The sequence below is a fragment of the Pteronotus mesoamericanus genome, unplaced genomic scaffold (genome assembly GCF_021234165.1).
Source record: "Pteronotus mesoamericanus isolate MK-2021 breed Mesoamerican mustached bat unplaced genomic scaffold, CSHL_Meso_final scaffold_705, whole genome shotgun sequence".
Lineage (NCBI taxonomy): Eukaryota > Metazoa > Chordata > Mammalia > Chiroptera > Mormoopidae > Pteronotus > Pteronotus mesoamericanus.
In genome coordinates this window covers 16,328,516-16,343,757 of record NW_026555326.1, presented here as the reverse complement: position 1 = coordinate 16,343,757, position 15,242 = coordinate 16,328,516, and the positions used below count along the sequence as shown (strand labels likewise).

General features: G+C 37.6%; 1 protein-coding gene across 1 annotated transcript in view; it reads right to left on the bottom strand.

The window, feature by feature from the left end:
• SNX27 (sorting nexin 27) overlaps positions 1 to 15,242 on the bottom strand; it is a 78,940-nt gene that overhangs the window by 24,442 nt on the left and 39,256 nt on the right. Inside the window, exons 3-5 of the mRNA XM_054563272.1 lie at positions 6,012 to 6,204; positions 1,412 to 1,476; positions 42 to 146 (exon numbers count right to left, since the gene is read on the bottom strand). Coding sequence (XP_054419247.1) covers positions 42 to 146; positions 1,412 to 1,476; positions 6,012 to 6,204 — 363 coding nt within the window. The remainder of the gene's footprint in view (positions 1 to 41; positions 147 to 1,411; positions 1,477 to 6,011; positions 6,205 to 15,242) is intronic.

Here is a 15,242-nt window from a genome sequence, read left to right as displayed (position 1 = left end):
AACCATGCAATGTCAAGTTTACTTGTTCAAGTTTACCTTACCTGATACACTTGGTCTGTAGTACTGTTCTTTTTAACCCTGACTGTAACTGTTGTTCCATCTGGTAAAGCTACTCTGAGCTCTACATCAGACACACCATTGTAGTTCTGGGAAGAAAGACAAAGAAAGAAGTTATGACCCAGTATATCCTCATTCGCCTTGTAACACACTAGCTAAACAACAACCTAAACATGGGATAGAGAGAGAATGAACTCTAACGAATATGGGAGAAAAGATACCTTATAAGTCATTAAGCTGAATTTAAGGGTGCAGCAGAAGTTAACCTTTTGAACAGGGAGAAAAGAAATATGCTGAAGCCAAAATGTTCACAATTTTAAAACAGAAAATGTGTGAAAGAGTTTAGGTCAAACACTGATGAGATTTTTGGCCTATTTTCAAACATTAAGAACTCACAAATAAGAAAAGACAAGTGAAAGCAGTAGTTTCAACCAACATTCTCTGATTTCACATGGTTGGGCATGTTAGATTGGCTCAGGTAGTATCCTACATTCCTTCCTGAGTCCTGAAATAATCACAACACCTTTGAAAGAAAATGGATGATACTCAGAAATCAGAGTTAGTCTGATGCCCAATTTTCTTCTAACAAAGAGTAAATAATTCTCATCTTCCTTAATTCAAAAGATATCCTTTCTCATTGCTTTTGGTGATTAAAACATCCTCTAACAGATTTTTTGACTTCGTAATTTTTATTAGAGAAACAATTATTAAAGAACACATCCATCAACATTTACCACTTTAAAAAAAAGTACTATTCTTTGCTTAAAACCACCCTAAGCATTATTTTGTTAAAGCCTTTGTGGTAAGGGGAGGGGAAGGGAGGGAAGGGCCGAGGGAGAAGGGGTAGGGGAGGGGAAGGGAGGAGGGAGGGGGAAAAGGTGGTGGAAGGGAAGGGTGACCAGGTGCTTGATGTGTTAATTAGCATGATTGTGGTGATCATCACAATGTACACATACATCAAAATATTAAGTTGTATATCTCAAATATATACAATTCCTATTTGTGACTTTACCTCAATAAAGCTAAAAAATAATTTAGCTCTTACCTATAGGTAGCTCAAACTAAAAATATAAAGCAATAATCTGATTATACATATAAACGTTAGATAATGAGACAGCAACAAGGTGATAATCAAGTGGTACTGACTGCAAAAGTTCTCGATGGAATGAATAATCAATGATTTGAATAACAGGAAAGCCTTCAAAGAGAAGGTGAACCTAGCACTAGGTCTTGAAGGATAAGCAGGACATGTAAAAAAAGGAAGCTGAAAAAACAGACATTTGCTATAATCGATATCTTTAATTTATTTTCCACCACAATGAGCCAAGAGGTCACTGTAGGGGTGGTCACTTACCTCGTCTGATTCTGACAGGAATTCCTGCATGATGTCACTCTCACCAATGACTCGTATTGAGCACACTGTAGAAAACAAAGACAATTTGGCATGAGGCTCTAAAACCAAGAATATAAAGTCAAGTACATATCAACGTTTAGTGTAAACCATTAGTACCAATCAATGCTGAGGTAGTATGTTATCCCTAACATACGATATTTTAAGCCATGACAAATATTCCTATAAATATGAACTAGAACAGAGGAATAACAGAATGTACAAGAATGCATCTTGCTAAAAATATTAAACATAGCCAAAGGAAGTCACCCAAAAAAAGAGGAATAAAAGTTCAGTAAATCTAATTCTATAGTCTTGTGCAAACTATTAACAAGCTATACGACAGAGCAAGGGTAAGGTCAATTAGAAATAAATCAAACACAAAACTGAAATACAAAAGGAAAAATATCTACTTGGCCTAGAAACAGGCCAGGCAGATCATGAACATTTTTTTTTATCAAAGTAATAAAAGTTTACTGCACACGATCTGCAAAATACAGCAAAACTTTAACAAGAAAAAAAACATTAATTCAACCATACCTAAATAACCACTAATATTCGGCATGCATCCTTCCAGTTTTCATTTTATATATATTTGTGTATTTTTTAAATTATATTTTATTGATTATGCTATAACAATTGTCCTAATTTTCACCCCTTTGCCCCCCTCCACCCAGCAACCCCACTCCCTCAGGCAAACCCCATACCATTGTTCATATCCATAGGCCATACATGTAAGTTTTTTGGCTACTCCATTTCCTATGCTGTACTTTATATACCCATGGCTATTCTGTAACTATTTGTACTACTTTTTTTTTTTTTAAAGATTTTATTTATTTTTGGAGAGGGGAAGGGAGTGAGAGAGGGAGAAAAACATCAATGTGTGATTGCCTCTCAAGTGCCTCCTACTGGGAACCTGGCCAGCAACCCAGGCATATGCCCTGACTGGGAATTAAAGCAGCGACCTTTGGTTTGCAGGCCAGTGCTCCATCCACCGAGCCACACCAGCCAGGGCCTTATTTGTACTTCTTAATCCCCTCACCTCTTCACCCACTCTCCCACACTCCCCTCCCATCTGGCAACCATCAAAACGCTCTCCATACCTATGATTCTGTCTGTCTCTGTTCTTCTTGTTTCCTTAGTTTGTTTTTGATAGATAAAATTGTTGATAGATATGTATTTATTGTCATTTTATTGTTCATAGTTTGGATCTTCTTTTTCTTAAATAAGTCCCTTTAACATTTTATATGATAATGGTTTGGTGATGATGAATTCCTTTAGTTTCTCCTTGTCTGGGAAGCTCTTTATGTGTCCTTCGATTCTAAATGATAGCTTTGCTTAGTAGGGCAATGTTGGCTGTTAAGTCCCTGCTTTTCATGACTTTGAATATTTCTTGTGAGTCTCTTCTTGCCTGCAAAGTTTCTTTTGAGCAATCAGCTGACAATCTTAGGAGAACTCCCCCATAGGTAACTAGCTGTTTTTCTTTTGTTGCTTTTAAGATTCTATCTTTAACCTTTGGCATTTTGATTATGATGTGTCTTGGAGTGGGCCTCTTTGCATCCATCTTGTTTGGGACTCTCTCTGCTTCCTGGACTTGCATGTCTATTTCCTTCAACAAATTAGGGAAGTTTTCTTTCATTATTTTTTCAAACAGATTTCCAATTTCTTGCTCTTCTTTTTCTGGCACCCCTGTGATGCAAATGTTGGAATGAATGAAATTGTCCCAGGGTCTGCTTACACTATCTTTGTTTATTATGGATTCTTTTTTCTTCTTCCTGTTCTGATTGGTTATTTTTTTTTTGCTTTCTTATGTTCCAAATCATTGATTTGATGCTCAGCTTCATCCACTCTACTGTTGGTTCTCTGTATGTAGTATTTTATTTCAATTAGTGTATCCTTTGTTTCTGACTGGATCTTTTTATGCTGCTGAGATCCTCACTAAGTTCCTTGAGCATCCTTACAACCAGTGTTTTGAAACTTTGTATTTGATAGACTGCTTATCTCCATTTTGTTTAGTTCTCTTTCTTAAGTTTTGATCAGTTTTTTCACTTGGGCCATGTTTCTTTGTCTCATTTTTGGCAGCCTCCCTGTGTTTGTTTCTATGTATTAGGTAGAGCTGCTACAACTCCCTGTCTTGGTAGTATCACTTAATGTAGTAGGTGTCCTTTAAGGTACAGTAGCACAGCTTCTCCTGTCACCCAAGGTGAGTACATGAGGTGCACCCTTTGTGTGGGCTTGAGTGCACCCAACTCTTGCAGTTGAGCCTTGATTGCTGGTGACAGGTCAATCAGAGTGATTTGCTCAGGCCAGTCAGCTGCAAGGACTGACTGTGACCACTGAACACCAACTTCCACCATTTGTGGAGGATCAGCTGTGCAGAGGGCAGGGTGGTGATGCTTTGACATGGTCTGTATCAGAGTTTTCCAGGTGGTGCCGGCCAAGATCAGCCCCCACCTCTGTTTTGCTCTGGATCACCCTGCCTGAGCTATAAAGCAATATGAGATTGCTGCTACTTGTGCTGGGCTTGGAGATTCCCCTGTAAAGTCAAGCTGTGCATTTAGGCTGGCTGCAGCTAGTGCCAGGCCTGGGGCCACTTAGCAAGAGGAACAAGCACTGGGCGCTTACTGAGCCAGGTGTTGCTTGTTTAAGGGGATTTAGGAAGTTGTGAAGCATAAGCCAAGACCAGCTATTCATATAAAAAAGTCACAGTTAAGTTTGGTTGGGCCTGTAAGCTGGGTGGGAAGGAGTCTCAGGGGATGTCCAGGGTGGGACAAAGAGTGTTAGCCACGCTGATGGAGGCTCAGATATGGTACCCATGTGCTGGCTCTGTGGTGGAAGGACTCAGAAATGGGACAATGGCCTCTGACCACCTTTCTCCCCCTAGTTCCACCTTGAGGCCAGACACTTCATTTCCTCCCTGTAAGCCACTGGTGCCTCTCAAACTGCTACCCGGGTGCTGGTTCTTAGAGGGAGTGAGTCTGAGTAAGTCTGTGTGTGGGTTCTCTAACGGGAACTTCTTGGGACTCCAGTACTTTCTTCCACTGACTCTATCCCTGCTGGATTTTGCAGCCAGAAGTTATGGGGACTTATCTTCCTGGCACTGGAACCCTGGGTTGGGTGCCTGTTGTGGGCTGGCACTCCTTGTACCTGAGATATCCCAAATTTTTATCCATGTGGAGGTGAGACCAACCTGTTCTGCGACTTTGCCCCTCGTACCAGTTTGAATGGGTGTGGTTTCTTTAATTCCGTAGTAGTCAGACTTCCATTCAATTTGATTTCTGACGGTTTTGAGTGATGGTTGATCTATTTGTTAGTTGTAATTTTGATATTGTTGTGGGAGGAGGTGAGTCATGTCTACCTATGCTGCCATCTTGACCAGATACATCAAACCATAAACATTTAAAGCCACTTGAGGGTAAATGGGTAGGTAATTAAGTATTAAGCTGAGCTCATCTTCTCACCTCACTAATTTGAACTTCAAAACAACAATAGCAACAAAAAGAAAGAAAAAAAGGAAGGAAGGAATGAACGAACGAATGAACAAACTCAGGCAAGTAGGTAGTTAATTGTCTAAATCTAAGAATGTTAATTTCCTGACACTCTCATGAGGATGGCAAATTACACTGATGATTTTACTTCATTTTATTTAAAAAATATGTACCATTTCTCATTTCCCAAGGGTTGTGTTTAGAGTCCATTCCATGTTAGAAAAAAGCTAAAAACAAATGGAGAAATTTCATTACTTCTATGGGGGACATAATTTTTCTTCAGGGATAAAGCTCTTTACCAAAGCTTAAAAAAATTTCAACTAGGTCAATTAGTTCTAACACAAGGACAGAGAACTATTAAATACCATGTAAGACCATTGTTCTATTAAATTAGTATTTTAAAGAAAAGCCAATTGCACAACTTGCAAAGTATGTTAACTCTATAATGCAGCAAAACAAGCTATAGCTCTTCTCTGAACTACAAAATGAACTATCTTATTCAGGAAATTCTGTCATTTCATCCAACTTTCAAGATAAACAGATTTTTCAGCATCCACATCCACAGGTTCCTTATGTATTATTTGGGAGTCCTGAAATAAGACATAAGTTTAAATACTTCTACCTATAACCTGCTTAGAACAAGGGGACTTCAGATGACCTACAACTCAATAAACCTATCAATGGACTCATGCAAAGAAATAATGAATTTTCAAGTAGGATATGCCAGTGAATCACTTATTTCCCAAATCAATTCAGCATGTTGACAAGTCAGTCTGTATGGGTTTTGCTGGAAAATAATATAACCCTATAAATACAGGTCTTTAATAGATCAAAAACTAATTATACATTTTTCTATTGCTGTTATGTGCTCAGTGAGTCAATAAGATAGGCTATTAATCACTGCACTGGCTATTTTAGTCTCAGCTTCAAAGCTCAGATCATTCAACACCTATGGTCAGAAACGACTTATTTTCACTGGTGTGTTTCAGGAAACTTAGATATGCAGTTTAGGAATTGGAACATATACTGAGACCCTATGTCTACTCAAGACAGCAGAATTTAATAGGCCAGTTTACCTTTTTCTAGATATTCTTCTAACCCTCGCCGCCGGGCATCTAATTGCTGTTCTGATAAAGAGAATGGCCACTTCCCTGGAAGTCGTGGAAATGTAAAGTTGGCAAACTCTCTCTTCAGGTTCTGGTGTAGGATGGCAAACTCCCGGTACCGCTTAGAACACAGCTGCCTCCCTGCCATGTAAACATTGTATACCTGGTAAGGGGAAAGAACAAAAAATGCCTATTTACTACAAATTAAATTACAGAATCATCAAGTCAGGCTCAGATTGATATTGGTGAGGTATATTTTGCTATCCCCCTAACAAAATATATGTTCAAGATCATTATAAAATTAAAACTTACTTTTAATAAATATGCCAGAAATTATAGTACGAAAGAGGGCTACTCCCTTAAAAGGGGCCACGATTTTATTTTTGCTATTAAAATTACCTCCAACACAGTTTTAAATAATTTCAAAGGTAACTATCAGCCTTTAAAGGTAGATTTTATTTTCAGAAAGCTAACAGTCATTCAAAGTCAATGTGGTAAATATAGGGAATGAACAAGCATACAAATTTGGAGAGATGTAAAAAGCTAGGGTTAATTTTAAAACAATGTCAGATATTTGTGTGTGGCTCAAACTTCCAAAGAAAAGATCTAAAGATGATGTAAGCAATAGCAGCTATTTTGTTATCAGATGGACTTTTATAAAAATTCCTTGGCCGAAGTCAGATCACCTTAGTTTTGCTCTTCTCCCTTCCATAATTAAAACAGTGTTAACAAGAAATTAAAGAATAAATGTACTATAAGAACTTCCTCATAATAATAAAGTTATAATCCCCATGAAGAAATGGGTAAAAATTTTTATCTATTGTTCACAGAGGCATGCCAAGCTTCTAGAACAGGACCTGGAACATAGTAGGCACTCAGCAAATATCTGATGAAGAAATGAATGCATGTATGTGCAATTCTTGAGTATGTGCCCTTATAAAGAAAAGCGGTGGAAAGCATAATCAAAAAACATCAAATAATCCAAGTTACTTTGTATTCTCAGAACATACCAAATAATGCAGAGATGGGCTTAGCAAAAATCATTCAGAATTCTAAATGTATACAAAAACAGGCCATCTGTTCATGCAATCAAGAATTAATCACTAAGAATGTATAGGCCAAAGCCTTTCCTTCGGGTTCAAGGAGAACCTTTTCCAAGCGTCTGTGATTTAGGAAGCATGAATTAAATGCAAAAATAAAATAATTTATTCACTCAAAACTCCTCTCCCCCAACTCTCATCCAATAATCCCTCCCCCAATTAAAAGCAAAGCCTCTAATCACTATCAACTAGGCTCCAGGGATATGTATGATCCTGATCAATGAGTTCCTTTCCTGTGATTATCACTCAAATTTGTAACTGATTGTAATGGATGGTGCATTATTACCAAGTATTGTCATCACTGCTCTCCTCTAAAGGCAGGCAATCTCAAGAAGTCTCATTCAGTCAATCTGGTCTTGTACACTTACTTCTCCAACTAACCTTTCCAAATTTCTCAGTAACATCACCATTCCTCTGCTTAAAAAGCAAGTCCACAACCCTATCAGCCTAAGTGCCTCACACATGGAAGGAAGGTAGGTAAAACTAGCTAGTGAATTGCTGGTTCAAAGATATTCTCCAATATCTTTTTTCAAGGTAGAGTACAGTAGGTCTTTGATAATGCACAGGAGGACTATGGCTGCATTTCCTCAATGGTGATCAATTGAGTGATCTTAAGTCCAGAAAAACATTTCATAGGGTAGAAAGAACCCTACAATGTGAGAAGCCTTTGTGACAATTTCAACAAAAAACTCTAAAAATTGATTCAACTTTCAGCTTCTTCATAAGGTAAGAATAACGTCAAAGAGCCTCTCAGCAACAACCCCCCCTCCGCCATTTAAATGTGAAGTCAAAGGGAACAGAAATATAAAAAGGATGCCTGTCTGACAGTTCAGTAATGCTTTAATGCAGGTAAAAATGGCTTCCAAAAGACCTGAATCATTTTTAAATTAACTGTACTTAGCAAATGAGAAACATATAAGGAGATCATAACAGAGACTGCTTTGTTCTTCACTGGTCCATAAAATTAACCAAAATCCGTTAGTATTCATTTCCTTGGTTTGGACATGCTCATTTGAAAAAAAAGAAAGGAAAAAAAAAAACAAAAAAGACTGATTCACTTAGTCTCTGCTGAGGTCCCCTGCCTAAAAATCATGAATATACATGGCCCATGAGAAATAGTCTCATTACAAACGAGAATGTCCATCAAAAATACATTCTCTGGACTTGAAGGGGAATATAATCAAATAGGAACTAAAGATATACCCAGGCAGGTGGTGCTTCTAGAATCTTTCCATCTTAGTCTAAATCCTCAGACTGGGGTTTGTTCCTACACGTAATTAGAGGAATTTAGTCTAGTTTGTGAAAGTACACTGAATTTAATGATTACGGGTTATTCTCTTCTCCAAAAGACCATATTCTGCAAAACTTTAGGTTGGCATGTTCAGATGGTAAAGCCAGCCGTTAAGAGGGTAAGAAGTTTCAGCTTTCTTGACATATTCTGGAGCTTAGTTAAACTCCAAAAAGAGAAATGGGATTAATTACAGGCAGGCAAAGTGTAAAACTTACCTGATCAGTGACCTAAATTTTGTCTCTCAGTATTCTGCAAGTTGAATTTGCAAAATTCACCTTTGAAATAACTTCTAAATTTCTCAATATATAAATGTTAAAAATCCATGCCATGCCATTTTTCTCTCCACACTCATGACTTAGTTCTACAGAACGAAGGCCAGAAGATGAGAACATACATTCTTACAATGAGCACAAAAATCACTGTAGGGAAAGCAATTCTAGTAATATCTGAGCTTAGCAAAAAAAAAAAATGAAATCCCAGATGTCAGATATCTTTTTGTTGTTGTTGTTGCTGTTGTTGTTGGTTCCTTAACCTGCACCTACAGATTTCTTAAGGCTTTCAAATGGTAATCTCCTATATGTAGACTCTGAATATTAAAATTTTCTCAGACTTCTACTAACCAACCCACAGGAAATTGTACCACTGAACACACACTGTATCTCTTTATACAATGCAAAAGTAATTAGAAAAAAAGTAGAATGATGACAGTTTGGCTATCACAATTATCACTCAAGTTCATCTTCCAAATGTCAAACAGGCACTGAACTGCTTCATGCTGTTGACCATAATATACAAAAAGATGAATCTTCTTTGTACATTATGACCAACAAATTGTTTCCAATGCCACCCTGCTAATTCATCTTGTTCTTAGCTGAAAGTTCATCTTTAAAAGGACACAGTATTTGCTATTCACAAACTGCTTATAATAGCAAAAGATACAGCACTCAGGTGATTTCTGGGTGAAATCCATGAGAACCCTAACTAAGAAATTCTTCCCAAATGCTGAAATATTTATTTAGGCTCCTTCTTAGAAAGAAAAAAGCATAAAGACAACAATATGCTCTTCATTAACTTAGATTTACTGTGTGTGCATGTGTGTATTTTCCCTAATATAACTCATAAACGGTCTCCATAACTTGTCCTTTTCTTTATTTGGACCTCTAGTGTACAGAACTACAGTAATCATAATTCTTGGTTCATAACACAGTCTCATTATAATGAACTCTGTTTGAATATTTGATTATTTTTAATCTTGTAAAAAGTAAACTAAAAGACCTTTACAGTAACTTCTTTTACATATATATATTTTTTATTGATTATGCTATTACAGTTGTCCCATTTTTTTCTCCCCTTTATTCCCCTCCACCTTCCACTGCCCACCCCCGGCATCCCCCCGCCCCACCTTAGTTCATGTCCATGGGTTGTACACATAAGTTCTTTGGCTTCTCCATTTCCTATACTATTCTTAACTTCCCCCTGCTTATTCTGTGCCTACTATTCATGCTGCTTATTCCCCGTACTTTCCCCCCATTCTTCCTCCTTCCCCTCCACTCTGTTTCACTGTTCATAGTTTCTGATCTTCTTTTTCTTAGATAAGTCCCTTTAACATTTCATATAAAAAGAGCTTGGTGATGATGAACTTCTTTAACTTCACGTTATCTGGGAAGCATTTTATCTGCACCTTTCATTCTACATGACAGCTTTGCTGGATAGAGTAATCTTGGATGTAGGTCCTTGCCTTTCATGACTTCAGATACTTCTTGCCAGCCCCTTCTTGCCTGCAAGGTTTCTTTTGAGAAATCAGCTGATAGCCCTATGGGAACTCCTTTGTAGGTAACTGTCTCCTTTTCTCTTGCTGCTTTGAAGATTCTCTCCTTATCTTTAATCTTGGGTAATGTAATTATGACATGCCTTGGTGTGTTTCTTCTTGGATCAAACTTCTTTGGGACTCTCTGAGTGTCCTGGACTTCCTGGAAGTCTATTTCCTTCACCAGATTGGGGAAGTTCTCCTTCAATATGCATTCAAATAAGTTTTCAATTTCTTGCTCTTCCTCTTCTTCTGGTATCCCTATGATTCGAATGTTGGAATGTTTAAAGTTGTCCCAGAGGTTCTAAGCCCCTCCTCATTTTTTTGAATTCTTGTTTCTTCATTCTGTTCTGGTTCAATATTTATCTCTTCCTTCTGCTCCAAATCGTTGATGTGAGTCCCAGTTCCCTTCCCTTTACTTTTGGTTTCCTATATATTTTTCTTTATTTCACTTTGCATAGCCTTCACTTTTTCCTCCATTTTGCGACCATACCCAACCAATTCTGTGAGGATCCTGATTACCAGTGTTTTGAACTGTGCATCTGATAGGTTGGCTATCTGTTTATTGCTTAGTTCTATTTTTGGAGCTTTCATCTGTCTTCATTTGGGCCATATTTCTTTTTATCTCAGCGCACCTTGGAAATTGTAGGAAGGGGCAGAGTCTTAGATATTCACCAGGGCGGGGCAACCCAGGTCACTGAGTTGTGACGCTGTCTGTGGGGGAGGAGTCCGAGAAGGAACAATGCAACCTGCTGGGCTTCCCCCGCCCCCCCACTGGAACCCTGGATTGCGCAGCCTGTCTTGCTCCCCAGCTGCTCTTCCAGTTTATCCACACGCAAATGTGGGACCACCCAGTCTGCCAGCCGCTGCCTTGCCGCATCCTCTCTGCCCCGGCTGCCCATCTCTGTCCCTCCTACTGGTCTGGGTGTTTCTTCTTTAACTCTTTGGCTGTTGGACTTTCATACAGTTCTGATTCTTTTTTGTTTTTAAATTTGTTGTTGTTGTTCTTTTGTTTGTGTGAGGAGGCGAAGTGTATCTGCCTACACTTCCATCTTGGCTAGAAGTTTCTACAGTAACTTATTTCTGACCGGTTAGTCTGTCTCCTTCATCCCATCTCCCGGCTTCCCTTACTGGCCCCCACCAAATTATTATCATACTCAACCACATTCATCATTCCCTTGCTTGTCCTTTTATAGTTTTTCCTGTATTTATATGTAACCCTTGAATTTTTATTTATTATTTTAATTTTAAAAGGTAGTTTAGTTCTATACAAAGGTTACATGCAGAATGAGACCATTTGGGACTTATTTTTTTCATTAGTCTCATCCACAATGTTGTATATCTTTGTGGTTTATTCTGCTGTGTGTAACACTTCATTGTTTTGTCTAAATCTGTTCTCCCATTGATGGGCATTTGGGTCGGTTCTGGGTTTTAGCTATTCTGAGCAATGCTGCTATGTATATTTCTATACAAGCCTCCTGATGTACATGTGTAAGGGATTCTCCTAGCTATAACTCTAAAAGTGGGACTATAGAATATTTAGTCTAAGGAGATAACGCCATACTGTAATCTAAAGTAGGTGCCTCAATTTATACTCCTTTCAGTAATATTAAAAAGATCCTCTTAACTTTTGCCAGTGAAATAAGTGTAAAAAAATTTGTCGGTGTGGTCCTAATTTACGTTTCCCTAATTACTACTGATGCTACTTTCCCTTCATGTATCTATTGTCCATGTGAGTAGCCTCTTCTGTAAAATACCTATTCATACACTTTGCACACTGTTACAGTTTTTCTGTTTTGCTCATTGATTTGTAGAGCTCTTTATATGTTCTTGATATAATTTTTTCATTTCCATGTATTGTGAGTACCCCTGTCTAGTGTATAACTGTCTTCTTACCTTAAAGTATTTCAATTTCAAAAGAGTATAATTTATCAATATTTTATGACCAATGCTTTCTGTGTCTTAATTTTGCTATCCTCAGAATCTAAAAGGTATTCACCTATACTTTTTACTAAGAGCTTTTAAATTTTTATAACTTAAGTCCTTAATTCATCTGGAATTGACTTTTCTATACAGTATGGAGTTCCACTGGGATTACTTTTAAAGCCAAGATTTTTTTCTAATTTTTATTTATTTTTAGAGAGGGGAAGGGAAGGGGAAAAGAGAGGGAGAGAAATATCATTATGCCAGAACATCAATCGGTTGCCTCTTGCAGGCCCCCCGCTGGGGAGCTGGCCCACAACCCAGGCATGTGCCTTGATCAGTTATTGAACTAGTGGCCTTTTGTTTCGCAGGCTGGTGCTCAATCCACTGAGTCACACCAGCCAGAACAAAAGCCAAGAATATTTAAAATCAAGTTTGAGTTGGATTACCCAAAAATAAAAATATTCTGCTTTTATAGGGCAGTCTGGGAACTTCTGAATGGTCTGTAATTAACCCCCCACTGTAAACAACTACAAAATTGGACACAATACAGGAAGCAACTATTTTCAGACAATAGACAGCTAAAATCTGTGATCCATGAGAAAGAGAAACAAACAAGATTAGCCCTATTATAACCTAGGCTTTCTACCTAGAGTTAACTCCTTAACTGTGACAGAGCCAGGAGCCCCAAGACAGAGTTCAGCAACTTCACTGAGTAGAGAAGACAGAGACTAGAGTTCAGGAAGGCCAAAGCAGCTACAATTTGCAGGACACAGTACAAAAGAGGAGGGAACTAGAGACAAAGCTCCAGAAATCTGCATAGAATTTCACTTTGGCTGAATAACAATATGAGGATAGAACTATTACCAGGGTATGCTTGCTGTAAAATAAATAATTCCTGTTGTTCAAAAAGGGTCTAGAATCATTTGACTTCCCTCCAGCCATGAGAGGTCTCCCTTGAATCTATGTGGCATTCAGAAGAGAATTCAAAATGGCCATGCTTTAGGAGTGGGGCTAAATTAGTTCTAGAGTAAAAGCTACTTTAAACTCACTCTAAAAGAGCTTAAAAATAAACCTCAAAAGGATCAGAGTAATCTAAGTAATTTAGCTGCATGCCAGCAAAAAAAAAAAAAAAAAATTATTCCAACACTCTTTAAAGGAATATAACAAAATCTAACACCTAATAATAGTAAATTCACAATATGCAATGTCCAATGGGAAAAAAAAGAAGCATGAAAATTTGATTTGAGTCCAGGAGAAAAATCAGTCAGTAATGACAGACACACGAGAATTAGCAGACAAGGACGTTAAGCAGTGATCACAGGATGTGTCTCCTTCTGTTTAGCATTTAGGAAACTGCAAGAACAGCAACCCCACGCCAGATATTAGAGAGCTCCTGCTCACTTGCATGTCTTTTCCATGGGCCTCTTCTGCTAATAAGAATGAGTGGGGGCAGGGCAGGAGACTAGAGACAGTCTTCTTTGGTAGTCTAGGCATAAGGGAGGTGACTGGAAATTGATAGGGGACAGATACAATATATCACCCTCTTCTACTAAGCAAAAGCCTTAATACTTGGGGAGAGTATACTTTGAATACTCTCATTCAAAGGGCAAATACAAAGATACACTGCTTCTGGGTAAAGAGCAAAAGTAACAGAAAATCAACAAGGAAAGAGTGGTCTTAAATGACAATTAGACTAGATGGATTTAACTGATATTTGTAGAGCATTTCACCTCAAAGCAGCACTAGACTACATGTTAGGCCACAAAACACATCTCAGTAAATTTAAGGCTGAAATCATATCAAGCATCTTCTCCAACACCACAATGATATAAAACTAGAAATTAATTACAAGAAAAATACTGAAAAACACATGAACATATGGAGGCTAAATAACATGTTACTAAATAGTGAATGGATTAATGATGGGATCAAGGAAGAAATGAAAAGATACCTTGAGACAAATGAAAATAAAAACACAATAACCCCAAACCTATGGGACATAGAGAAAGCAGTCTTAAGAGGGAAATTGATAGCAATGCAGGCCTACCTTGAGAAACAAGAAAAATCTCAAATAAACAATCTAACCTTACATTTAAAGGAACTAAAACAAAAACAAAAACAAAAAAAAATCAACCACAAACAAAGGCCTAAGTCAGGAAAAGAAAGGAAATAATAAAGATCACAGCAGAAATAAACAAAATAAAGAGTCTTTAAAACAATACAAAAAATAAAAATCAATGAGCCTTGGCCAGATAGCTCAGTTTGTTGGAGCGTTGTTCTGTACACTAAAAGGTTGTGGGTTCAATTCCTGGTCAGGGCACATACCTAGGCTGTGGGTTTGATCCCTGGCTGGAGTATATATGGGAGACAACCAATTGATGTTTTTTTCTCTTTCTTTCTTTCTTTCTCTCTCTCTCTCTCTCTCTCTCTCTCAAATCAGTAAACACATCCTTGGGTGAGGATTAAAAAAAAAAAACACCACCACCAAGAACTGGTTTTTTTAACCAAACCAAAAGAGAAACAAGATTGATAAACTTTTCAACAGACTCATCAGGACAAAAATAGGGCCTGAATAAATAAAATCAGAAATGAAAGAGGTGAAGTGACAAACACCACAAAAATACAAAGGATTATAAGAAAATATTATGAAATATTATATACCAACAAATTGGATGATCTAGATGAAATGGATAAATTCCTAGAAACATACAATCTTCCAACTCCAAATCAGGAAGAAACAAAAAATTTAAACAGACCAACTACTATCAGTGAAACAAAATCTGTAATAAAAAAACTCTAACAAACGAAAGTCCTGGACCTGATTACTTCACAGGTGAATTTCACCAAACATTCAAAGAATTAACACCTACTCTCAAACAATTCCAGAAAATTCAAGAAAAGGGAAGGCGCTCAAGTTCATTTTATGAGGTCACAACTTTCCTGATTCCAAAACCAGACAAAGAAAATTATAACCCAATATCCCTGATGAACAATGATGCAAAAATCCTCAACAAAATATTAGCAAACAGAAGTCAGTAATGCATTAAAAAGATTATACACCATGATCAAGTGGGATT